Here is a 26899-nt window from a genome sequence, read left to right as displayed (position 1 = left end):
TCGCGGGGCGGAGCGCGGCCTCCCCTTCCCCTGCCGGAGCCGTGCGGGGGCGCCGCGCCCGGAGCTGCCAGCGGCCGCGGCTGAGGCGGCGAATCCAGCGCTGGGAGTCCTCGGGAGCTCCCCGAGAGCCTGCACAGGTAACAGAATCACCGAGTCTGGAGCAGAGCTTTACGGTCATCCAGTCCAACTATCCATCCAGCACTGCCACTGTAAGCCTTAAACCACATCTCCACATCCAGATGCTTAAACACAAGGGATGGGGGATTCCACCGCCTTCCAGGGAAACCTCTTCCAGTGTCTGACCACGGTGACGGTGATATTTATTTTCTAATATCTGACCACCCTGACAGTGACTTTTTTCTAATATCTGATCTGAATCTCCCGTGTCTCAGATTAAGGCCATTTCCTCTTGTCTCACTGCAGGCACGGCAGGAGAGACTGACCCCCACATCCTTTCAGACTGACCCCACACCCTCCTTTCAAGGAGTTTTAGAGGGCGATGGGGTCGCCCCTGAGCCTCCTCTTCTGGAGACTAACCCCAGTTCCCTCAGCCATTTCTTAGAAGACGTGTTTTCTCGTCCTTTTGTGATCCTTGTTCCCTTCTTTGGACAAACTCCAGCATATTAATGTCCTTTTTAAAGTGAGGGGCCCAGAACTAGACACAGCACTTGATGTGCAGCCTTGCCAGTGCTTAGTGTATAAGATGACAGTGAGAGCAGGATGAGTCTTTTGGAGCCGTTCAGGCACTAACCAGCTGAAGAACTCTGGCTGCGACTTCTAAGGCACTTACAGGCCAGACTTCGCACAGGTTAGTGCTGCCCTGATGCCACTGCTTCCGGCACACTCTGCCACCTCCCTCCAGGTGTGGCTGAGGGGGAGAAGGTAATTACTTCAGCCTTCAGCGGGAAGAAGGACTTCGTGCAATCACAGCTATACCCTTCACACTTCTCCCTTTTCCTAGTGGAGCTAGACTCAGACAGTATTGATGATGTTTAAGAAAGACAAGGAGCTATTGGAGAACGTCCAGTGGACGTGACAAAGATGATTTGAGGTCTGGAGCTTCTCTCTTATGAGGAGAGACTGTGGGAGCTGGGCCTGTTTAGTCCAGAGAAGACTGAGAGGGGATCTCATCAATTCATACAAATATTTCAAAGACAGGTGCCTAAGAGGATGGTGCCCGATTCTTTTCAGTAGTGCCCAGTGACAGGATGAGGAGCAATGGCCATAAACTAAAACACAAGAACTTTCACCTCAGCATGAGGGAGAACTTCTTTATGTTGAAGTTGACAGAGCACTAGAACAGGCTGCCCACGGAGGTTGTGGAGTTTCCCTCTCCGGAGACATTAAAATCCTACCTCAACACATTCTGCTCCAGGTGACCCTGCCTTGACAGGGAGGGTTGGACTAGAATGGCTCCAGAGATCCCTTCAAATCCTTACGATTCTGTGATTGTCTGTGATCCAGTCTAATGGCCAAATACCAAGACAAATTTGAGAGAAATTGTTTTTGTCTATGGCAATCTGTAAGTTTTGCATGCTGTAATCAGTTTAAGGTGCTCTACAGTTTGGCAGTTTAGGACAGTTTAGGAAAGATGGGCCATTAGACACTTGCACAGGTTTGCTTTTTGATGTTCTGGTACTAAACTGGGCAAAAGTCAGTGATTAAACTCAGTAAAACTTGCTAAACTCAGAGAGGGCTTTTTTGAGACCAGTAGAAAAGGCACAGCTATCACTTCACTGCACACAAGGAAAATCAAAGCCATCCAGACTCCTTATTCTTGGGATAAAGGCTTAAGAAAAGCTTTCCCAGGCCAGTACAGTACCTGCCAAAGCCAGCAGTGCCTGGCTGCACTGGTAGGCAAAAAGGCAGCTGTCAGAGAACATGTGAACCTGGCCGTGCTGTGTACCTTGTCCCCTGTACCCCCAGGACCTGCACTGCTTCATTGTGGTGGCCTGACAGCTCTATTCTTTGCAGTATCTTTTCCAGAGGTTTTTCCTTTGGAATAGCTTGATCCTATCAGCCTCCAATGTGCCAAGTGACAGAATGTTACCACTGCGCTTACCCTGTGAAATGTGTTTGACTGAGCTGAGTTGCTCCAGCTGACTGCACAGCCGTGGCTCTCGCAGCACGTCTGCATCCACCACCCGGTGGTTTTGCAGCTCCGGAGATAAGCAGCTCCGGAGATAAGTCCCCTCACGGCAGATGGCACTTGCTGGTCCTGTCTGCTCTACGAGCTGTCCCACTCTGCTTGCTTGCCTTCCGTGGGACGCATCACCCCGATGAATCACGTTCTTCCCGAATGCCGCCTGAAATGCCCTATATTATTGTTGTTGTTATTTTCCCGCTGCTCCAGCTGCCGTCCCCCGCCCCCCTGCCCTCTTGCTCCGCCGCCCCGTCCCCGCCGCTGTCCCCGGGCCCCGCCCCGCCGGCACAGCCGCAAACCGGCCCGGCAGGAAGCGCGGGGCGGTGGCCACCGCAGGTATTCCCGGCGGGGGCTGCGGGTTCCCGCGCCCCCACTCCGCCCCCCTCCCAATATCCCCGACCGGCGAGCGGCTCGGACGCCTCGCGGCGCAGCCGAGTGCGGCTTCAAGCGGTGCCAGGCGCAGGCCAGCCCCGTGCCAGGCTCCGGCCGCCGTCGCTGGTACCCGCCCGGTGCAGCTGGGCTGGGAGGCGCTTGTGCGGCGCTGCGGGAGGTACGGGGAGGGGCGGTGGGGGCTTCCTTGTGCGGATCGCACCAGCAGCTCCGGAAAGGTTTATGCAGGGTCCACCCCGATCCGTTTTCATTGGTGAATCAGTGTCAGGGCAGCTTTCTGCTAAATATATCTTTCAGACGACTCCCCGGCAGCGACTGGATCCAAGAAAACCTGATACAGACTGTGCTTTTCTGTTGGATTTATTGGAGGCTGTGCGTACCTGCTTGGTGGTGCTTACAGCAATAGCTCTATGCCAGGAGGCGGTGACTTCCAGGAGCTCCTCTCTACTTACCTTAAGGAGGTGAGGTCTTATCTAGAGGTCTTTGAATGCCCTGACGTGATTCCCTATAACTTGGTTCTTGAACGTACTGCTTACTAAATAACCTAAGTTAAATTACCTGAAATGCTTGCTTGGTCCTGCTTATGCTGTGGACCCACGGACCGTCACTCTGGAAAGAAGTAGAAGTGTGATGGAATCTTCAGAGGGTACAGAAAATACTTATACTGTCATAAAAGCCCCAACATCTCTTTTGGAAAGTTGAAAGTGTTTGTTCCTCCTGATGATATTTTCTTTGTGACAAGCAAAATGAGGTTGGAAATGAAGGGGGTTTTTGTGTGTTCCAGGAACTTAGTTGAGGCAACATCTTCTCCAGGAGTGCTTGTTGTTGACATTTGTGAATGTGTTCAGCACCATGATACGTGGTGTTAAGGGAGTGAACTAAAAGAATTTAAGTAGCTTTTCACACGGGGTGAACATTATTGATAGTTGTCGGTAAAGCTAATGTGGAAACAAGAGGGGGCAGCAATAAACATGATGGGGCTTAGCCAGCACTATGATGGATAAACCTTCTTTCAGTCATGAGGACAAGTTGTTCCTAAGAGCAGAGGAAAAAGATCAACTTGGAAACATCTCAGTGTGCTTCATTGTATTATTTCATTGACATGTTGTCATACAGCTGGATGTTGTGTTGAATAGTTTTGTGTCTGCAGTTGGATTCACGCTAACTTAACACCGCAGCAATTTATTTGCTCACATATTTGCTTCAGCTGTGTTACTACCTGGAAGTGAAGTTTCAAAAAATGCAAGGAATTATTTACGTATACTTTTCTGGAGTGTTGTTAACTTTCTTATACAGGATCTGTGAGTATCTGCAGCTCTGAGAAAAAAATCACCTGTTATAAGGTTAAACACTTGAAAAAGTGCTCAGAAACATGGCAAAATTGCCATCCTGCATAAGGAAAAATTTACCTGAATGTGAGCCTGCTTAGCCAGCTACAGCTTTTACATCTGAGAGAGAAGTTGAACTTGAGATTTACAAAGATCCCTTCCACTCTGAGTTTTATCTTTTCCTTTTACACTTCTGGGACCCAAGTGGTTACTTCGGTCACTAAGGCAACCAAGTCTCCTTTGCAACAACCACAGAGTTACTTTCTCTGGTACATAATCCATCATATGAATCCATCCTACTGGATAACATGCAGGCATTTTAATAACAATAGTCAACTGACACAAATTATTCATAAGGATGCTGAATAGTGCTGTATTTTTCTCCAGATGCCATGGTTTAAAATACTAGTTGAACATTCAGTGCAAATACCAGGACACACTTACTTGCAATCCCTGACTATGTGCCTACCCCCAGAGCTTGTTATCTTGCTGTGTTTCTGCAGCTGTTCCTTATAATGAAGGACTGAATGCCCTGGTTATTGCTATTGATTTGGTATGCCCATTGGCTGTACTTATTTTTCACACAAGAGATTATGGTACTGTTTCTTGGCTGCTAGTCCAGCCTAATTTAGGAATCAAAAAGGCAGAAAATGGGTGTTAGAGGTCATCTGAGCAGAGGAGGGCAGGGAGCAATGACCAAAAGTAGAGTTGGAGACCTTGGCTGGGTAGTTTGAAAGCTAGGAAGTATTTTCTGTCATATAGCAGATCTGAGCTTCTTCCTTCCTTTTTTGTTGTCTGCAGGTTCTGTAAGAGTGATGATATAATTGGGATTAGCTTATTTACCTAGAGAATTTCCTGTTTCAATCCATTTCCTTAAAGAGATGAAGAAAGGACCAGAAAGTGGAGCATGTACCCTTGCTGGTCCAGGCAATGTAGTGGAGCCAGATCCAGACACTAACAGTAGTAATGGAACGTCAGCAAGAGAGAAGAACGTACTTCCTTCTGCTGGAGAACTGGAAAATGTGCCACTGAAAACCAGCACAGAAACACCCAGAAAAAAACTCTGTGGCTATTTAAATAAGCTGGGCATCAAGGGGCCAATCAAGACCTGGAAGTCTCGCTGGTTCTTTTATGATGAAAACAAATGTCGCTTACTATACTACAGAACTGCCCAGGACATTAATCCTTTGGGGTCTATTGATCTCTCCAGCGCCAGCTTTGACTGCAAAATAGAAAATGGAGAAGGAGTTTTTGAGATCAGAATACCAAGCAGAGCTTTTACTTTGAAGGTAATGGAAAATTCCCAGTCAGGACAGACACATTTGTACTAAGGTATCTCTTAGCTTGAGTTTCATTTAAGTCCTCCTCGCTTGGATTGCTACCACTGGGACCTAAATTACTTGCATTGCTTTGGCAAGTCTGGGAATCCTTACCTGTGAGATGACTGTTGTTTAACAGAATAGAAATAAAAGCTGAACTGTGTGCCAAATTAAAGTAATTAAAGAGTCCTGCAGTCCAAATGTAATTTACTGAACAGAAATGAACTCCTCTGTTTAAAATGGTTGTTCCAGGAGGGTTCTTTGCTAGACTTTTATTTCTGTGTTAGTCATTGTTAAAAAGCTCTAGGGATGCTTCCTGTCTAAAATAATTGTGACATTTCTGCTTAGTCTTGGACCATAATAAACCAAAACACGTTTAAAATTAGATCAGTGGTCCACTGAGATTCTACCTCTTAGGCCATACTGAAGACTTCCTCTGTCCTCCCAAATCAGTGTTAGGATACAGATACAGAATACACTGGATACAGCTGACCTTTTTTCCTGCTGACTTGTGCTGGAGAGTGGTGGTCATCTCCTCAGGATGTGTCTTAAGTTGATGAGATGATTCCCCTCCCTTTCCTCTTTTGTGTTCTGTTAGGCAATCAGCAAACAGGCAATGATGTATTGGCTGCAGCAGCTGCAAATGAGACGCTGGGAATTTTGCAACACTCAAAGCAGATTTCCTGTGGGCAGCTCCCAGCTTGTGAATGAACCTCTGGCTGGAAAAACAAGTAGGTGTTGGACATGTCAGCCTTCCTTTTGCTTTCCTGGTGATGAATGGTATTTCTCATCTGGAAGTGAGTAGAAGTTTTGGCCAGGCTTTTAAATGCAGGTGCCAGTGCTTGGCCAATGTTTGATGCTTCTGCCTTATTATGTATGAAAGTGAGTAAGCTGCCTCCTAATCTACAGCATATGTTTGGAGATTTTCAGGTGTCTTGTGATCATCTTGATTTTCCTTACGCATGTGAAATGTGCACATTTGGTATGTCACTCTTGTAAGGCCTCTGAAATTTAGAGCAAATATGTTTTTCTTTCAGTGGGCTTAGGATGTCTTTTCCTAGAAGTGGTAGTAGACATGTCAGTGGATCAGAGGAGGCACAACCAGGCATCCAGGCATCCACCTGTTTAGTAATGACTAGGTGTACATTTTCTTTGAAACAAAGAATCTCCTGCCTAGCAAGTGTCTGCTCTGAAAGGTTCTGGCAGCTTGCTGTGGCACACAAAATTTTGGTAACAAACTGTGCTTGCAGAGTGTTATCCACACATTAAAACTATCAAATGTGTTTTGTAATGTGGGAAGAGAACAGCAAAATTCTCCTTCCTTGTATCTTTGGGCAGTTAAAATTTGATTGTGTAAGGTTAGTCATTCTCATATATATGGTTGAAATCACTTGATTGTCCTTGATTAGATCATTCTGTTTGCACATGGAAACTCATGTAATTTGACCTAAAATTAAGGAAGCCTACTCTACTGTCCTTGTTCCATCTGACCACTTGAACATGTAATGTATACCTGTAGTAAACTGTTGTGGCTGTCAAGTTACATAAAGGACCCAAAATCCAATGGAATTCTGTCTTGCTCATTTGCTTTTGTGTCCTATTTTGTTTTTATATTTGTAGATGTAGTTGACAATGAAGACTTTCTGCCTCCTGTGAAAACACCAACAGAAGCAGTGGGTTTAAAGGCAGCATCTTTGCCTGCACCCCAAACATCTATTGCTTTGCAGAACATCTCCCTTAAGCACCCTTGGACAGAGATACAGTAAGTGCATGAAGAGAACTTCAGTGTGGTTGACATGCTGGCCTGCCACTGTGTGCTTTCCTTGCCTGTCATGTATTGTGTGAAATGGGACTCTTGCCTAGGTGGGGGACCAGTGAAGCACTTTTTTGGAGGCTAGTCCAGTCCAAAGTACACTTCTGCAAGTGGGTCTTTCACATCCTCCTGTTCTGATGCATTTCACATAATCTAGCTGTCATAGCAAAGATCCTGGTAGCAGACCTAGGACTTGGTTAAGCTCTCTTCAGTGTAGTCAGTGCTTTGCAAGCCCAGTGTGATGCATCTGCACAGCAGTCTCGGAAGAGCACGTGGTGAGGTTCAGCTGTACTCAGTAGGTAGTCATAGAAGCCCATTAGCTCTTTCCAGTGGTTTCAAAGGACCTTGAGTGTAGTCTATTCTCCAAAGCAGGAACTCCAGAGAAAAGGAGCTTGAGTCTGTAATGTGGCCAACTGCACAGCTCGCTCTTGCTTTGCTGAGTTTCAAGGGTCTTAATATTCCTACTGCCTGCTTCTGTCTGCTGTTGCAATGGGTACCCCCATCAGGTTAAAAGGTACAAGTCTTGGGCAGTTACAGTTTCACAAAGACAACCTCATCAGTGTCTCAGTGTTTCCTAGTCACTTATTTACACATAATGAAAAACGAGTAAGTGGCCATAGGTGTGGTAGGCAGCCAGGCACCTGCCAAATACTGTTGGTGTGGAAGTTGCCTGTAGTTTTTTTACCACCACTGCAGCAGCTACAGTCTGATGCTTATATGAAGAAAGATCCCCCATGAGACCAGAGTTTTATGTTAGCAGCTTCATTTACAGTTAGGAAAGCAGCAGATGCTGTCTTTCATAGACCTCAAAACAAGGGACTTTGTTTTGTTTTAGCTGATGGACAACACAGGAGGAGAAGGAAAAAACCTGTATGCGTACTTCCTGGTGCAGGTTTTACACAAATTACTTGTACAGTTCCTCAAAGTCAGCTGCTCTATTTTTCAGGCTATACATTCTCTTCTACTCACGTTGATTAAAAATAGCACAAACATGACTTTGGCCCCTGCTCCTGTGCTTTGCTTTTGTGAGCTTGAGTAACAATTGTCTCTTTCAAGTTGTATTTCTCCCCTTGTTCTCCAAGCTCTATCACTGTCTGGCTGGGTCTTCATGAATGTAGCACATCTGGATCCCTGCACTGCTATAGTCTCATGGGGAAAACAGTGCAGCATTACATAGGCAAAAGTAGGAAAATTGCATTAGATGAGTACTAACTGCAGACTACAGGGACTGAAGGTCTCCTAGCCTTACACACCAGTATGTTCTCCAAGGTCAGCAATGTCTGCTCCTCTGCTCTGGAGCCTTACAGTAGCAAGGCAAAAGGATAATAGTATCTAAATGGCAGCTTCATTTACAGTTAGGAAAGCAGTGAACCCTGAGTCTTTTGTAGATCTCAGAACAAGGGCCTTGTTTTGTTTTAGCTGAAGGACAGCACAGGAGGAGAAGAAAAAGACTTGTACGCGTACTTTACATATGGTACAGGTTTTACACAAACTACTTGTGCATTTGTAGTTCCCCATGATTCTATAAAGTAATCTCTTAGTGCTTCTGGCCATAGCAACAGTTGTAAGAAACTGGGTTTGACTGGGTTTGACTGCAGTTTTGTTCCTGAAACTCTTTACTACTTTTTTGTTTATGATTTTGTAAATAACCTTTGGAAAGGTTATTTATTAAATGTTTCAGAGCATAGGATCTGTGGCTGCTTCAAATGTGATCATTTGTCCCAGTTTTGGCTGTGTTGTAGATAACTAATCTTCTCTAGGCAGCTTTTCTTGGCACCTGGGGATTTTTGCAGTGAACTAAGGATAGGGATGGATGAAGGAAGCGAAGGAGAGAGGGAGAGGGAAGGATGTGGTTGGTCTACTGTTACCTTTGATACCTCTCTTTGATCTGATATGTTTATGTATAAGGCTCAAGCACATGGAGAAAGATCATCTGATTTTACATTGCTATACTGATTTTGTGGCATCTTCCTGGTTTACACCACGTACAACCTTGCTCTCCTCAAATCTATTAATTCTGTAAAGAGTTCATTTTCTCAGCACATGAAGGAGGTAAGTTTTGGGAGGAGGGGTGGAAAGTAAGGGGAGGTAAGGTGTTGAATTGTTTGAATATGCACTGGTTGGCTGCAGTGATCATGACTTCTGTTCACTAGGCTGTCTTGATCTCTTCTTGTTTCAGAAACACTGTCTACAATATTTGTGGCTCCAAGCAACTCTGGGGGAGCAACGGGAATGTCTTTAACTTTGAAGAATTCCAAGAGCATCCTGAGAATGTGGATGAGAAGCAAGAGACAGAAGTGGAGGCAGGATGTGCAGGTGATTTTTACTGACCTGTGTGAGCTGAGTGGGATGCCTTCTAGCAGGGATTAGCTGGAATGGGAAGGAGATGGTGGCAAGTTTTGAAAGGATATGGAAATTGTTACATTGTAGCAAATCTCATCCTGTATTGTAAGACTGTAAGTCGTCTTCTCTGTATTGTTGCCACAAGCCTGACTTTTTGGCTCTGCTTCCGGCTCCATCTGTGTCTATCTTCTACCTCTGGAATCTTCTGCAGAGGCAAATAAATAAATAAATATCCGCCAGATTTATTTCTTTGAGGTAAAAGTGTAATTGCTGCACAGTCACAGGCTCAGTATGGCAGCTCCACTGAATGCATACCTTTCCATGGTGGTAACTTCCATTTGCTGTGGTCCAGACTGATGAGCAGGGTGCAAGGTGGGTTAACAGATACCAAAAACCATCACAACTTTGTTTATTGTGGGCATATCAATGTCTGATCCCTCTGTCTTGTGGGTCCCTACTCCAATTCTGTGGGTCAATTTTCCAAGTCCTGTATGTCAGCCTTCTCTGTGGAACTGTTGCGAGTCCCCCCAGCAAGACTTGGGAGTCCATAGTAGCAAAGCAATTCTGTGTAAATTAAATCTATCTCCCCTCAGTTAAGGAGGGGACCCTGGAAGATGGGAAGATGGGCCCCAAGCTGAACTGGATTAGGAAAGCCAGATGGATGAACAGTGGCTTCCCAGGATCTGAAGAATGGTCGAGGGAGAAGAACTCAGTGGATAAAGTGAGTGTCCTTCAGCAACAGATTCTGACGCTCACAGAGGAAGTCAAGTCACAGAAGGTGAGTGTGTTGAAGAGACTGCTGTTTCTAAGGGTCAGGGTCCTGAGGCTGGTCACAGGGACTCCCTTACACACTAGTATGACAGAAGCACTGAGAAGTGCTCAGCAGGCAGTAACTGGAGACCACTTGAAGCTCCTGGTGTTACGACCTTGTGTGTGCCTAGTGTGCCCAGCACAAAAGAAGGCCTTCGGCCTTTTCTAGGAAGTGCAGCTAGGTGTAAGAGAGAGGTAAAACAAAGCCAAGTGTACTCTGCTGTTGTCTTGCTTGTGCACCTTTATTGCTCACTAAGTACAGTCCTGAATGTGTACTGTGACCCTGGTGAGAACCACCAGGTGGAGTCATGGTGTTAACTGCAGGCCATTCCTTTTGAACAATGACCCACCTTTAAGGTGTGATTTGACTGTGGAAGTCAGGGCATGGGTCACTGCAAGGGCTGTCTCTCATGAATGATTCTGTTATTCAAAGCATGAAGCAATGCCAGGTTCTCTGCTAATGATACTCGTAGCTCTTCCAGCAGAAGAGGCAGGAGAGCCAAGTCCCATGTTGGGCAGTCAGTTGCATCCTTAATTTGATTTCTTAAGTGTCTGAGATGCCAGAGCCTGAATCAGCAACATGTTGTGGAGCAAGGTTCCATGCCTTCACGCAGGACAGAGTGGGGGAGGGCTCTGGCAGAAGGAAGGTTAAAATGGATATGTAGTTTCCTTCTGGTAACACAGGTAGTTGAAGACTACGTTATTTCCCTCCCATTTTACCACACCAGATCTCCATGTTCTCTGCTCAGCTTCCCAAGAATGACTGTAGGAAAGCCAGAGTTCAGACAGTGTGGGCAGCAACTTTTCTGCTAGCAATCCATGTCAAGTCATCTATTAACTGCTGCAGAGACCTTTCAGGCCCAGCTCTGAGAGCAGAACTTCTCACTGTAATGCAACTGTGATTTCAAGATTTCTGCATTGTTTTCCTTCTGAAAGGAGTAAATTTCAAGATATTTCACTGTTGTGTCTGTACTGTCCATACAGCCATTGCCCCGGACAGCACAGTGATATGATGGTTTCGTATTCCCTTTCCAGGAACTGGTCAAACTTCTCCACAAAGCTCTGGAGGCAGCCCAGCAGGAGAAGCGAGTATCTAGCATGTATCTCACTGCAGCAGAAGATAAGGACAGGCTGGAGCTGGTGCGCCACAAAGTGAGACAGATTGCAGATCTGACAAGTCGACTGGAAGCTCTTGAACAAGAAAAGAAGGAACTGGAACAGATACTGACTTTGAGAGACAGCCATATCCAGGAGCTCAAAGAGCACGTGCAGCTTCTGATGGAGAAGAACCATGCCAAACAGGAAGTCATCATGACCTTGACAGAGCAGATGGCCCGAGAGCTCTCTGATCCCCTGCAAGAAGCCAACACTATCACTGTAGAGACATTATATAAGCAGCAGGAGGAGATTGAGCATCTGAAGGTGTGTGGTGAGATGGCATAGGTCTTTTGGGCCCATTTTTATGCACTCAGGTTCAGTGGGAGGGTGTTCTTTGCAGTAAACACAGAATATACTTCTGTTGGTTGCTCCATCCATCTCCCAGTGAGAGGAAGGCTAAGAAGGAGCTCGCCTGATGCCAGTGGAGTACTGAAGAGCATCTGGGTCAGCTTCAGTGTAGAGCCTGTTTTGTTTGACTTCCTGTCATCTCTCAGTGTCTGCCACTTTGTTTTCTTTGTTTCACAGCTGCAGTCTGACTTGCTGCCTTCACTTACTAAGTTGCTCTATGTTTCTGTCTTGCAAACAGTTTCCTAATATATCCTGGTTCTTTCTGATGCGGGCTGTTGTATGTGCACAGCTGTAATTATGTGTTAGTGTGAGATGGAGAATAGCCAAAAGAGCCACTTTCTGTGGAGTGTGTTTATTTTTCCTGCCAGCCATTTTTGAATTATTTGTTTCATTAAAAAAAAAAAAAAAAAAAAAAAAGAGAGAGACCAACCAAAATTTAACCAAAAAACCCCACTCCAAAAGTGTATAGTCTTACACTTATTTAAGTGCAACCCTGGCTTTGTATGATCTATATCTCTCTATGTGTTTAAGTATATATATGCATTTAACATTTTCAAATGTCTTGTTGATGCATGACAATGTGTCTTGATTTCCTTTGTAGGCGATATTTGTACTGGGGAGTCCTGTCTGCTCCTCAGAACACAGAATTTTTCAGATATTTTATTGTCCTTAACATAATCTGATGTCCCTGAAATGGGAGGGATTTCAAGCCCCTCAAGAACTCTCCTTGTATGACTGTTTTGTTTCATTGCAGGATGATATTGATGCATACAAAACCCAGAACCAGTTTCTCAATTCAGAGATCCACCAGGTCACTCGACTCTGGACAAGTGTTGCTGAGAATGAAAAAGCTCTTCTGATGAAGGTAAGACCAAATGAACTTTTTTCTTTGGTGCAAACTATTACTATTTTATTTTCAATATTGGTACCTGAATAGATTTTGATCTACAAGGAATAAGCTGTCTTGTTTTTTTTTTTTTTTTAGTATGACCTTCTTACTGCTTTGCGTTGTTCCCAGATTAGACATGATCATTTTAATTCCTCGACAAAAGTAAAATACTCACGAAGATCAGTCTTGAAGGTGCTGAAACTTAACCCAGATTTTTGCATTTCAGCTATGCAAAAAAAAAGCGCAACACTGTGTAGGCAATCTGAAAAGTTTCCTGAGAGCTGACAGACCGAGTCCTGGCTCCATCTAGTCATGGTTTCTCTGCTGGACTTGGCACGGCCAGGTGGCAGCACACTTGAGGTCCTGCAGTTAGATCAGAGTTCTTACGTTTTCCTAAGTTATATTTTTATCTCTAGCTGTGTAAGTGTGAAAAACCTGGTTACTCTCAGACTTGTCTAATCCTGTTTTCTGGTTCTGAACCACTTTTAAGGCTGGAGGTATGTGCTGACATTTGTTCTGTGGGTTTTGTCTAGGATTTCCTTCCCTGGGTTTTAAGGTATTGATGTGAATGAGTGTCTTAGGCTGCTTTAGGAACCACTGGCAAAGGTTAGGCAATGCAGGTTCAATACTGAAGTGAAAGCACGGCAAAGCTCATTGCCAAAGTTCACTCTACTACTTACTAGATGGCTAAAGCACACAAAGATAAATTAGTACTAAAACCTATAATCAGTCCATCTAAAACTAAAATTAATTAAAAATCTATGTGGAAGCTGGGGATGGAAAAGGTTAAGGATGGGAAAGCTTTAGCATAAAAGGAATAAGGTAGGCCCTCCCATCGAGACACAGGGTTCAGTATGGACTCATGTGCAAAACTTAGCTCTCGACTTGAACAATAGTTTGGGCCCAAAGATTTTAACAGCACTTAAACTTAACAGCACTTAAGCAATGACTGAACTTAAACAATTTACAAAAGATTCTATGGAATTTACTGCACTCACAACAGTAACTCACTTATAGGCCCAACTTACTTACCAGCATAAAATACTTAAGAATCTAACATTCCAGGTACATTTTCTGTAGCAAATTCACATAGATCTAGGGTACATACAAGGTACCTGTGAAAATTCTCCCTTGAGCTCAGTGAAGTACTTATGTCAGGTGTCTGCATCTTCTCAACAGGCAAAGGTTTGAGCCTCAAGGAGTGGGGGTGTTGGCCCAGGCTTTGTCGTCCTTGTTTGGCAGTGGTCCCTCAAGTATGGCAAATCTGAGAGTTCTCTGGCTCTGAGAGGCCCCTGTCAAAGGGAGGTTGCTGGTTACAGCCCAGTGTGGTCCAGGAGAGCTCAAAGGGTCTCACATAGGACCACTGTTTATAAGTTCACAAGAGAATTGGCTTTAGTCATAGTAATTTAACATCCTGGCTTCAATTGGTAACTTTCTTTGAAATTTGATGACAAAAAGGTTTTTCCACTTGTGTTTTCAAGAAAAATAGGTTTCCAATGGTGTTTGTTAAAAACAGAAACTCATTAAACCAATTAGCACCAATTCCTGGGAGCAGACAGTGTTTCTGGATAAGCACAAGCGGTTAGTTCAGGTGCTGTTCATCAAGACTGAGGCCTAACAAGCATTTCTGATGGGAGAAACTGATTGCCTTAGGTGGGGGAATGTACCCCCACAGGTATGTCTTCACAGTCATGGATTCTGGGACAGGGCAAAGAGCTGCTTCTGGAGTGTTATTACCATTCTTACATCTGTTTACTTTCTAGTTCTTTGAAACCCTGCCTTCCTCCTAACTTACTGCCCTCTCATCCTGAGACTTCCATAACCTTCAAAAAGGAAGTAATCACACAAGCCCAGCATGCTCAGTGTGAGGCAAAATGCTGATTAAAGTGGTTACATGAAAGAAACCATACTCCTTTCTGTCCCCTCTATATGCAACCTAATTCTCTCTGTGGTTTCTGTTTCAACTTCTGTTTCCCACTGAACAGGAGTCTTCACTGTGAGCTTTCTGTGAGACTGGGTGAGTCTTGCCACCTGTGTGGCCTTAGTTCCCCACTTGTGGAGTGCACTAATAATCCTCACTCATTTTTTCTGCTGTCTCTGCCCAGGACTAAGGTGGTGGCAGGTACTGTCCTGCTCTTTGAGCTCAGTTGGGCTTCCTGTGCATGAGAAACTATGTGTACCAGTGCCATGGGACTGGGGATGCTGAGGGGCATGTGGTGACCTAGTCTGTGGTGCTACCATGTATCCTGAAAATGGTATACTTACAGCTCAGTCTCTGGAGCGGTGTGTTTTATCAGGATACAGCACAATGTGGTGTAGAGAACTTGTCTGAGGATGAGGGGAAAAGACTGCAGAGAACTCAGATGCAGTGCTGGCTCTTTGACTGTGTCCTTAGTTGAGCTAGTGGAGTGTGGCCATCCACTGATGCAATACAGTAGTTAAAGTAGGTGATGACGTAGTAGGTTTCCCACTCAATAAGCAACTTCTGTTGCATGCTAGCTACTGCAGCTTATGCTTGTTCATAAACTGTGGTGATTCATTTCATGGCTGCAGTTCCACTGATTGCGGAAAACTACTAAATGTGTTTCCTGGGGCTTTGCTCTTCAGAAGTCTTTATATGCAGACCAACCAGTAGAGAGCAGTGGCAATGCAGGACTACCACTCTGTGAGCTCTTTCCTTCTTGTTTCCTCATCAGTGTGCCTGCCTGCAAGCAAGAAACTGCCAGATGGAGAGCAAATACCTGACAGTCTTGAGAAAGCTGCAGGAGGCTGTGCCTGGCCTGCCCAGCTCACATGGTGAATTGGTGAAGAACCTCATTCAAGAAGCTCTCCAGTGGAATGTGAAGGAAGAAGCAGAAGAAGGCTTTAACTTGAACCCTGTAAGGTAAGAGTTGAGAGCATGGGGATATTCACAGCTTTGTAGAAGCCTGTCTGCAAAGGAAAGTGTGCAGGCGAGATACATCTAAGAATGTTTTATAGCAGGAGCCTACATTTATGATTATGCCTTCCTGCACAGTCAAGGCCCCTGTTCTGTAGCAGTTCCCATTTTATGTGTTTGGTCAGTCTTGCAGGTTCTCCAGGTAGCTTTGGAGATGTGGCCCCCGAGGCCAGGCCTGGTCTCTTTTGCCAAGAATACCTTGATATCTTACAAGTTTTCCACCCTATGGACAGATGGTGCACAAACCCTTGACAAGCTGTACTGTCTGTACTCTTGGTGTGTTCTGATAAGTAAGAGATTTGCATTGTGTACAAGTAGATATCAGAAGGGAGTGTGGATCCCTGTTCTTTGATCTGATGCCCCAAAGCCTTTCCAGTTCACTCCCCCAAAACTCTCTGCACTGGGACAGGGTAGGGAGAAGGTACAGAGGGTGAGCTCAGTATTTCTTTAGTGTTGATGAGGGGCTCTGATGAGGTTGGCCTGCAGCTCAGAGCAAAGTTACACTTGAGCTGGTGTGTGTATGTCAATGCTGCAGGCTCTTGTTTGTTTTCAGGGCTCTGAGGTAGGCTGTGCCAGAGAAGTGAAGGAGGAGTACTGTTACAAATGAGTGTTGGAGATCGCTTAAAAAACTACTAGCAAGGGTATCAGCAAACCACAGATTTAATATTAAGTGACGACACAACACAGTGAAGTTGAGGCCTAATGAGCATTTCTCAGGTCTCAGTGCAGCCTGGAAAGGGAGGGGAGTGGGCTGTGCATGCCCACAAGTACTTGTGCTCTGGTATGGGTGACATGAGGCTGGCAGGCTTGTAGCTGGCATGACCCCAAGCAGTGAGTGTCCTTGACACAGGTACCAGCACTGTCTTTTGAACTAAACACTATCTTGTGTCCTTCCAGTGAGTATGATGAGTATGGGTTTATGACTGTACCTGACTATGAAATTGAGGACTGGAAACTCCTAGCCAAAATCCAAGCCCTTGAGATAAAGTCCAACAAACTGCGGAGCCAGGAGATAGTGGAGAAGCCCCTCCGTGACAGATGGAACAGTATTGGAGAGCTGAACCCCTCTGCAGAGCTGAAGAGTCTGATCCGAAGTGGCATTCCAGTGGAGCACCGGCAGCGGGTGTGGAGGTGGATGGTCAGCCGGCACTGCAGCCCTGTGCCTGGCCACTACCAGCGACTGCTGGAGCAGAGCCGGAGCACCGAGCACCCTGCCTGCCGGCAGATTGAGCTTGACCTGCCCCGCACACTGACCAGCAACAAGCATTTTTCCTCTCCCACCTCCCAGCACATCCCCATGCTCCGGAGGGTGCTATTGGCGTTCTCCTGGCACAATCCTGCCATTGGATACTGCCAGGGATTGAACAGGTGAGGAGTCAGGTATGCTCCTTCTTCATGAGATGGCATTGAAAATGTGTAGACACATACTCTAGGCTGTAATTCAATCAGCCTCAGGCTCTTGCCTCTCTACAGTTCTGTCCTAGCTGTAGGTTATTTACTTGCAGAATTCTGCATTTGGTGATTTATTTTTCATCCAGTGTTGTTACTGGGATCCAGCAAGCAGCAGGATGCACTTGTGTGACATCTCTATAGTTACAGAATAGGAAAGAGCAGCTGTAGGATGAAGAGTGAAGCAGTCCCAGAGTAACATCACAAGGCTAGGGCTGAATTTTTACGCAGTAATGTAAAGTAGTAAAGCAGAGCACCCTGGTGATTCCCTTTTTCACAGAGAACAGTTGGAGGAAATGTTGGGAAGTGTTAACATGGGAGGGAGTTGCAGCAAATGACACAAAGAGAGACTGAGGAAATCATGGTTATTCCGTCTGGAAAAGAGAAGATTCAGAGAATATAAAAACTTCTTTTCACTTCCCAAAGAAAGCTATAGGAAAGACCTAAATTTCTTAGAATTGTGCTGGCAAGTGGAAAAGGCACTAGGCATTTGCTATAAGAAGGGACTTTCTAGCTGGTCCTTTTGATATGAGGAAGGTCTGTGTAAGCTATTTATTCCTAATGATCTTTGGATGGTCTTCAGAAAGATGATAGAAGCTTTCCTCCAGAGAGTCCTTTTAATATAAGGTATCTTCTTTCTAGTCTGTCTAAAAGGCGGTAAGTCAGAGCTGAAGGAGGTCGGGGCTGTAAAAGAATGTATGGAGAGAGGAACAATATCACATAATATGGAGTACCTCTGTGTGATCTCATTCCTATATTGAAATAGTGCAAATCAGCACACTACTAACTTCAGCAGATCTACAGAACATTCCATTATCTGGGAAATCTGACTTTGTCACACCTGTTCCACAGGTTCTGACAGAGCCACATGGGAAAGAAAATCACATCCCTGTGGTTGCCTCAAAAACAGATCACTTGCCTCTGTCTGTCCTGCCATATTTGATATTTTGGATGCCAGTGGAGCTGGAGACATGCAAAAAGAAGTCTTGTATTCTTCAGTTCCTGTGTTGATGACTCCTCCTGCAGTATTGAATTCCCTTACCATGTTTTGTCAATCACAGATTGGCAGCTGTTGCTCTCCTGGTCCTAGAAGATGAGGAAAGTGCTTTCTGGTGTCTAGTCTATATTGTGGAGAACCTAATGCCGGCAGACTACTACAGTGAAACACTAATAACATCACAGGTGAGCTGAGCACCCTCACATCTGCTTGGATTCTCATACAGTGATTTACAGTAAAGATTTAAAAGTGAGTACTCAAACTGCAGTGTGTTTGATTTCTCACAGGATAATGATACCATCTTGCAGTCCCTTCCATTGCAGAGGTTTTGGAGACTTGAAAGTACAAAATTGTTACACTCACAGCAGCAGCGCACACAGAGCAGCAAAACTGGTCACCAGCTCTAGGAAATGTGGTACAGTTACTACTCCCGATTAATAACATGAACGTCAGGTTAGTCAGAAGGAAAGTGCCCATTAATTGCACAGTTATTTATAAAGAAGTCTTAATAGAGGGAAAGCAGCAAATTCTGGTATGTGTAGACTGACTATGAGGAGGGCACCATTCTTCAGCTCTTCAGATGATGTTTTTGAAGCTGCACTCTATCTTTGGAGTGCCATGTACATATAGATGAAAATGCTGAAATTTTTATATTCACTGTACTTGCCTCAGTTAATGATAAAGCATGGTGTTAGTTCTCACTCTGGGACTCTCTGCACATCAGAAAAGATTCTGGCCTTTTGATGTCAAATGTTGCGCTGCAAATAATTTACCCACCTGATTCAAAATCATTGCATTTCAAGGTTTTCAGTATGTCTTGTGTCAGATACATTATGTCCTCCCAGGCAGACAAATATATAAGCCAACTCCCATATAGTTTAATGAAATTGTAATTATGTGCCCATACCATCCACACCCATCAGTGCTCAGTGTGGTAAGCCTGGCTGTGACCTTAGTGTCTCTGTTGTGTGTGGCTCTTTCAGAGAGAAGAGGGTTGGTTTTATCTGTGGGCTCAAAGTAGAGGAGGCTTCAAGGGTCAGTAGCTGAGAGTGACTGATGATGCCACTGAATTTGTTGACTAACATTTACTGGGACAGTGGTATGGTGGTGGAGAGACCAACTCTCAGACTGGGGAAACAGTCAAATCACTTTGAAGATAGCAACCTCCAGAGAAGGTTGTGTTAGCTGTGGGATTTAATAGACAGCACTCAATACTCAAGTAGAGACTGACAGTGAAAATATGACAGACTGAAGGGGCTCGCCTACATTTGGTGAGAAAACACTGTCAGCTGAAAATGTTCTTTAGAAAGAATTTCTGACCTCATGTTTGGTATCTGAAAGTCTAGCCAAGACCCATGTAAAGAGGAACATATAAAGTGATGCTTTGTGGGCTGGCTTGATAAAGTGAGTTGGCTGGAAAACTAAAAATTGCAGATTTTAATGACAAAGCATATTACACGTATGGTTTGTACCCCTGTGCCACAGCTAAATGGGCTGACACAGCTGGCGCATTAATATGATATGGCAGAGGGAAGCCCTAAACATGATCCTGCTCTTTAGCACTTACCCTCCAGAAAGCACAAGTCTGCTGAGGTGAAACCTTTATAAACCTGGATCAAGGATCTGACTGATTGCATTTCTGTGTTTTGGCTCATACAACCAGAAGCAAAGCACAGAAGTGCTCAGACCACAAAGATAAGCTTAAGTGAGAAGATCGGGTTTCGCCTGCAAAATCAGAGGTATTTGAGGTGTTCAGTCTGTTGGGCCACGTAGAGTCATTCAGACCTAGGCAAGTATCATAGAAAATCCTGGTAAGACCAATGAAGGAAGATGTGTCAGATTTTCTCTCTTGACTTTGAGATTGGGAAGGAATATGATTCTTTGAGTAAGAAGAATGTATGTTTCCCTGCTTGTATCTTGGCCTTGTTTCAGCGCCACGCCTTGCACTGGATGCCACGTACAAGTACACTGCTCAGTGTGTTTGAAGGTTTGGGAGACAAAGGATGCTCTGCTCTTCCTAGGGTGTGGTTCACCAGAAGACAGCACTAGTGGCGACCCTGACATGCAAGGGCCATTGTCCCGTTGCACTGCTCCTCTCCTCCAGCAGCACAACTGCTCTTGACTTCATTGTTTTCTTTTTTGTCAATTTTAGGTAGATCAGAGAGTCTTCAAAGACTTCCTGTCCGAGAAGCTGCCTCGCCTTATGGCTCATTTTGAACAGTATCGGATTGATGTCTCACTCATCACCTTCAACTGGTTTCTGGTGGCCTTTGTGGACAGCCTGGTCAGCGACATCCTTCTGCGAGTGTGGGATGCCTTCTTGTATGAGGGAACTAAGGTGCAGCTCTCAGTCTAGGCCTTCCTCCCATCTGTACCACCTCTGTGGCATAGTGACAGGGTGCTGGGCATACACATCTATCAAAGATATGTGAGGTTGAACCGCTTGTCCTATCCTGCCTGTGTCCAAGCCCATTTTCTATGTATTTGCTGCTAGCAGGCCGACCTAGTCCCTGATTCTGTGCACTTGGTAGTTTTTTAGTGGTTAGCTGTGCTATAAAACATCTCTCAGATAGGCCATGGTGTCTACTGCTCTGTGACACAACTGAGAGTATTACAGATAAAGGGAGCATAAGATAGGCAGTATCTGAAAATGTGAGTCCTGCATTGTCCCTGTGCATAGGGAGAACCTTGTAAAATCCCTGTGGGGTCCTTTTGTATAGCCTGGTATTCTCTGGGATTGCAAATTAGTTAATGGATAGTCATTCCCTTGGGATTAACTCTGTACTCCTTCAGGCCTGCCATAGTACAGACTATTGAGAGCAGGAGTAACCCTGGATCTAGTCTGTCCTGCAGTGTTGTGTGCCTGTTACCATCTTTTATGCTAGGATGGCCTGGACCTTCAGTTCCTTAACATTTTATCCACTCAAATATCTTTTAACCCTCCAGGTCATTTTCCGCTATGCTCTTGCAATTTTTAAGTACAATGAGGAGGAAATCCTAAGAATTCGTGACAGTTTGGAGATATACCAGTACCTACGCTTTTTCACAAGGATGATCACAGACGGCAGGTAGGATTCTGAGTTGTAGACAAGCTTCCATTGTGTATTTGTACTTGCTTGTCTGTTAGATTAGCTCAACAACAGTTGTGACTAGTTTGTTAAGAGAGATGCATATGTATTGATAGGTCTGTGAGACATGGATCCATTTGTCTCTTTCTGATTCCCTTCATGGCATTACGTAAGATCTTCTTGGGTTGGGCAAAGGCACACTACAGCAGAGCAAGCCATAAAGTCAGCCTCCTTGTAGCAGCTGGTACTTGTGCCACAGATTGCTGGTTTTCTCTCAGCTGTAGTTGGGGTGTTTGGCAACACAGCACAACCCATGACCTTGAATGGCAACGTGTCTGAGATGAAGATTTCTGTGATCAGAAGAGCTCAGCATCAGGAATATTCCTTCCTGACAGGCCATTAGAGTTGGCATCTGATCCATTGTCTCCTAAATGATGGCGGTACACTGGTACCTTAAAAGGTAGGATAGTATAAGTGTATCTGAAGTACTGCTTGCGTTGGTGTTTGTGTGGGAAAGAATTCCTTTAAGACTCTGCTGTTGGGTGGCTTCTAAGCTCAGAGAGCTGAAGTCTGAGGCCCTACTCTTTAACACTCCAGAATGCTCTTGGTGTATCTGTTACTATGTGTTACTAGCCAGTAAATAAGTTGACCAGAGCTGTCCTTTCTATTGTAGGAAGCTGATGAACATTGCCTTCAATGACTTAAATCCCTTCCCCATGAAACTGCTGAGGAACCGTCGGTCAATGCACAGGGAAGAGCTGGAGGCAGAGCTGTGTGAACTTGAACAGATCAAGGCAGCCTATGTGAAAGAGAGAGCAGAGCAGGGACCTCAGGATCTGAAGGAGGTTGTTAGTGAAGAGGAAGAAGAGAGCTAACAAAAAGAGTTTGTGAGCACTTCCCTCCCTTCTTGTAGAAGGTCATCAGTAGCAACTGTCAGTAAGAAATGGACCAGATGGGGAAGTGTGATCACAGGAGGTCATCTGCCCCAGTAAACAAGGCTGTAGTTATGGGACCATTTGGAGACCAAGTCAGACTTTATAATGGATTGGAAGGTGTCAGAGGAGTTTTATCCTCTTCTGTCCTTCTCCCCATTTAGCCCATCCTGTCCTGTGCAGTTCAGGATTACAGCTGAGGGCACAGAGGAAATATCAGTTGTGGTGTCATGACAGAGACTGACATGGTGCAAAAGACCCAGCCAAGCAGCTCTTTTATGCATTTTCTGATGGAGACTTGAATGAGATCTTTATCTACAAGTAAAATCTCCAGAAATAATGAACCAAGAACACTCCCTCATTGTTACCTAAAGCTTCTGAATTGGTCAGGAAAAAACCTTCTCATAGAGGGCATGGTGCCTTCAGGGTCTAGCCTGCCAGGAGACTGTGTGTTTAACATTGTTACTGATCAAGACGCTCTGTGCAGATGAGTGTTAGGTCTGTGGAGATTCTGAAAACTGGAGGACATCATCCCATGGGACTCAGGCTGGGAAAAGGAAAGATATCATGGGAGAGCAGAGTTGCTTCTCCAGTTTGATTCCTGTAGGAAGTTCATGGGAGCACAAGGTGTGTCTCCTGCTTGGCTGGGAAATGTTGGGAGCTTTCTCTCCTCATTGTTTAACTTGAGGCCCTGGCATCACTCTGTGCTGGTGAGTTTGCTCCATAGAGGGACTCTCATCTCTGTATGAAACCAACCACAGCCTGCGTGCAGGCAGGGCCTGCTGTTGTGTGGACTTTTCCTGGGGATGACTTGATTTTCTAATAGCCTTACTCTCTGCCCCACAGTTACAGTCCTCCTGTGCTGGGTTTTTAAATTGGTATCCCTGTCTCTGACTCCCATTCATTATGGGAGGGACAAGGGCTTTTCTTTAGGAGTTTATGATATTTAAGGTGTTTTATCCAGGGAATATGGCTGGTAGTGAACATGAAAACCCTGGGAACAAAGTCACAAAAAATTACTTGATAGTCTTTAGAAAAAAACACATTCATGTCCCCTGAACCAAGGAGCTGGCCTCAATGGGTCTAGCACACAGAGATGCCCTATCTGCCTCTGGAAATGGGGTCTGATAGCCTTCTGCCTCACTCCCTGGCTTGCCCATCCCCTGGGCCAGATACCCTGCCTGTGCAGCTCAGCCCTCCACAGACCCAGGATGAGTCAAGTATTTAGATAAATACAGCTTCTTTTCCTTAACAGGATGCCAGATCCCGCTGCTCCACTTTCCTGCTGACTGGTGCATTACTCCAGGTGTGCCTGCAGTGCTGGCTCTGACAGCATGCAGCAGACCCTGTTATAACGGGGGCTCTGCTCTATGTTTTTAGACTGACCTTGAACCCCAAGTGGATTATGCCTTCTTTAAATATCTTCTGCTTGATAACCCAACCCTTCAAGTTGTCAGTGCTTGCAGAGGAAGGAAATGGAGGCATTCATAGCCCACAGTGTTCTCAGCCCTGTGGGCTGTATCCATGATAACAAGCTCTAGGGGAAACAGTGCCTATTCACTTGAGACATATGGTCTGCTTCACTGGACCAGTCAGACAGTTTGAATTATAGAGGACTGAGGTGGGAGAGACCTGGGGAGGCCAACCACATAGCAGAGAAGTAATCAAAATGGAAGTGAAGTTTTAGGAAGAGTGGATAGATTCCCTGAATATCACTGAGAGCTGCTCACATAGAAAGTGTGAGATGAGAAGAAAAAGTTACTGGAAGCCCACTACACTATCTCAAAAAAATTAACTAATTTTCAAATTATGTCACCTAAATAGGGAAGTCTAAAAGGCAGGCGGCTTTTCTTCACAGATGATATTGCTAATCTAATTTATTTATACTCTTTATGTTCATGGGTGCACAGACTTTTGCTGTTGTTACAGATATTATCTTCTAAATCAAGACCATGAAAATTAGATGTTTACTTACCATTTTATTTCCTAGAGCTTTCTGCAAAAGCTTAAAAATCTTTCCTCCTGACTTGCCCTTATGTTTATTAATAAAGGCATTTGAAACATGTATTAGTAGACTAAAACACAGCCTGACATGTCTACAGTATATAATAAACATTGGTCTATATGATACATAAACTCCTCTGAAGTAGGCGTAAGGATCAAGGTATTAATCCCGATGGGTAATTCTGAAAATAATTTTAAATTGAAATTGGAAGGGAAGGACATGTGAGGATTGTTATAGCTTTCTTTTCTTTTGTGTCTTCCTCAGCTCTTGGTTTTGGTCTACATGTATTTGCTGAGGACCAGTTCCTCTGGTCATATTGATAACCAATCACATGTGCTCATTCTTTATTAAGGTGTAGTGGATGCAGGAATATCTGCAAGGCCTATACAGACCTGCACCTTGGAGCAAAACTCACATGTCCTCATGGGCCCTCATCTACTTTCCTTCTGCTTCACAAACTTCAGTGGTACTGAAAAGCACCGAATTCAGGTCACAAAATGGCTGTTGGGCCAGATGCAAATCCCTCAGGCCCTTGCAAGACCTGTACTGAGTATCAGTAAGTGCTATGGGTGTTTTGAACCTCTTGGTTACCTCTGCCTGAAGTGCTCAAGAGTGATTTGTGCTGCCACTGCCAACTGTTGTGGCTGGGAAACAATTTGACCTGGTTATACAGCCCAACAGCTCCTTCTGCGTGTGCTTTCCACCCAGAGCCAGTCTTTGCTGAGCTTTGCTGTATGCATAACATCACTTGTGAAATTAAGCTTTCTGTCTCTGCATTAACCTAAACCTTGGATACCAGCTCCAACCCTAAAAAGGATGGTTTTGATTTCCACACCCACCCTCCTCCCTATGATGTGCCATTAACTTGTAGTTCAATTTGTTGAAGGATCTTGTAGCTACCAAAAGTTCATAGTGTTTAAGAGGATAAATTGGTGGAGTGGTGCCAAACACAAACAAAGCCACTGCTAGCTCAGTAAGTCCCTGAGCTGCCAACAAGAGGAAGTCGTGAACCTTCCCTTCTTTACCCCTTTTTGGCCTGGGTGGTGTTGAGCTGCCAGGATCTGTACCTTCCTATGCTGTGGCTAAAGTCGGAATTCTGGCATGCTGCTGTGGTAAGAGGCACTACTGGGAAAGTTGTTTCTGGGTTAATGTTTAGCTTAAGCTTGAGCTTCTCATCCAGGGTGAAGGTGAGAGCTAAGGGGCAAGGCATTTTCCGTGGGTGGATAGCAACAACACCCTGTAGCAGGAGCTATAGCACAGTGCTGCGTTTCTCTTCCAGTCTGCAGGCTGGGCGACCTCCTGTCCCCATCACAGACACAAGGCCTGGGGCGTGCTCTCTTCCCATTTAAGAGCTCACCTGTGGCCTGAGAAAATGCTGAGACTTCTCCAGCCATCTCCCAGTGCTAAGATCTCCTTAATGAAACATTAGCTCTGTTTGGTCTAGGGGCATGCCAAGTGCAAGAAGACAAACCACTTTCCCATGACCAAGCCACGGTGCTGGAGCTGGTATAATACCATCTGAGATAATTTAACCTCTTTCCTAGAGTTCAGTGAGAGGCTGTGGGCTGCACAGAGATGCTAAATTATGAGTGCTTTCTGTGCAACCTCAGGAGCTCTCCAGAGGGGAAAAGAGCACACCAGGTTAGTCAGTGGCCATGACACATTTGGGGTGAAAGGTCCCCTGCTCTGCTGCAGCCAGATGTTTGCTTTGGTTACATGGTCCCACTACCTTTGAGACAAAATCCCTATTTCTCCTTGTTATTAAATGACAACTTCCTGTGAAGTGCAAAGTGTGCCTTTGAGACTCCAGCTGTTGGATCAGTATTTGCTCTGGTTTTGTGCTTAATTAAGTTTTGAGCTCAATTTTCAACCTCTGGCACATGCTGGGATCAAGCTGTTGGAAGCTTGGAGACTTGCAGCAATATCCAGGGTAAAGAGAATTAAATTTCAAGCCCCCTTGTAATACCAACATTGGCCAGATAAAAACTTTCTAACACAGTTTTGGGTATTAGGAAGCAGCATTCTTTATTGCAGTATGCTGGTCACTTGGAGAATCCTCCCTATAACTGAGTGCCCTGAGTGTTGGGTAAATGCTCAAAACTGCAAGTTTTTATCATACACATTGATGACATACTCATTGGCTATCCCTGCTTACTTGATATATGTGTATTAGTTCATTTTACATAATTGCAAACTTTATTGAAAATTCTTTGGGGTTTGTCTTCAATGTCCAGTGTCCTTTTTAGGTGCCTGTTCCTCAACCCCCATTCTGAGTAAGCGCAGTATCATTGCTTTGCATAATTTCTGCTTTGTCAACCTTGCAAAGCTAAGCTGGCATCCTGTTGTATTTTGCATGACTTGTTTTGTATACTTCCCTAAAACTACATTGTTCCCTTTATTTGATAAGAGAAAAAATTTGTTCTGTTCTATTGTCCTTATCATTTGGGAAAAAAAAAGTACTCAGCCCAACATCACAATTCCACGCTGAAAATAATGCCTATTTTCTTTTTTTTTTGTTGTTACAATGTCATTTTGTTAGCAGAAGAGTACTGTCTATGGGCATCATTTTGCAGGGGGGAAAAGTTCCAAAGCAAAATTAAAACCAATTGATGTTTTTTTGCTGCATTTTCCAAGAACGTTTTTCAACACCATAAAAGCTATTGCACATTGATGGGAAATGTCAATGCCACAAACTCTGAAAAGGCTTCCAGTTTTGACAGTACCATTGCAATGGTGCTTTAAATCAGTCCCAAAGCTGGTTGGTGTTGTGCCCTCGATGCCACCCGCCCCCAGACATGTGGCACAGTTAGTGATACTGAACTGCGTGGGGCTGGAAATAATTACAGTAGGAAAAATGGGAACCAGTGAAGTTTTTGTTAAAGATGAAGCTAATTGGTCATAACCAATTATGAAGCTAGTTAGCATTTTCCTCCCTGTGTCTCCATCCAGAACTACCAGAGACATGTCAG

At 44.8% G+C, this 26899-nt stretch overlaps 1 protein-coding gene across 4 annotated transcripts; it reads left to right on the top strand.

Moving 5' to 3' along the window:
- Positions 1-67: 67 nt before the first annotated feature.
- Positions 68-26549, top strand: TBC1D2 (TBC1 domain family member 2). 4 transcript variants are annotated; one of them, XM_058424082.1, is made up of 15 exons: positions 68-137; positions 2831-2994; positions 4663-5150; positions 5779-5911; positions 6801-6942; positions 9173-9309; positions 9930-10114; positions 11182-11568; positions 12407-12517; positions 15238-15425; positions 16377-16847; positions 17990-18110; positions 20078-20263; positions 20872-20993; positions 21667-26534. In XM_058424082.1, the coding sequence occupies exons 3-15, from the start codon at positions 4743-4745 to the stop codon at positions 21866-21868; spliced, it is 2793 nt and encodes a 930-aa protein (XP_058280065.1). In that variant the 5' UTR covers positions 68-137; positions 2831-2994; positions 4663-4742; the 3' UTR covers positions 21869-26534. The 4 variants fall into 4 exon arrangements, with proteins under 4 accessions (XP_058280065.1, XP_039946044.1, XP_039946045.1 ...); XM_040090110.2 differs by lacking the exon at positions 68-137 and adding an exon at positions 2431-2479; XM_040090111.2 differs by lacking the exon at positions 68-137 and adding an exon at positions 2615-2693.
- The last annotated feature ends 350 nt before the right edge of the window (positions 26550-26899 follow it).

The sequence above is a fragment of the Hirundo rustica genome, chromosome Z (assembly GCF_015227805.2).
Source record: "Hirundo rustica isolate bHirRus1 chromosome Z, bHirRus1.pri.v3, whole genome shotgun sequence".
Lineage (NCBI taxonomy): Eukaryota > Metazoa > Chordata > Aves > Passeriformes > Hirundinidae > Hirundo > Hirundo rustica.
This window is presented reverse-complemented; position numbering and strand designations above follow the sequence as displayed.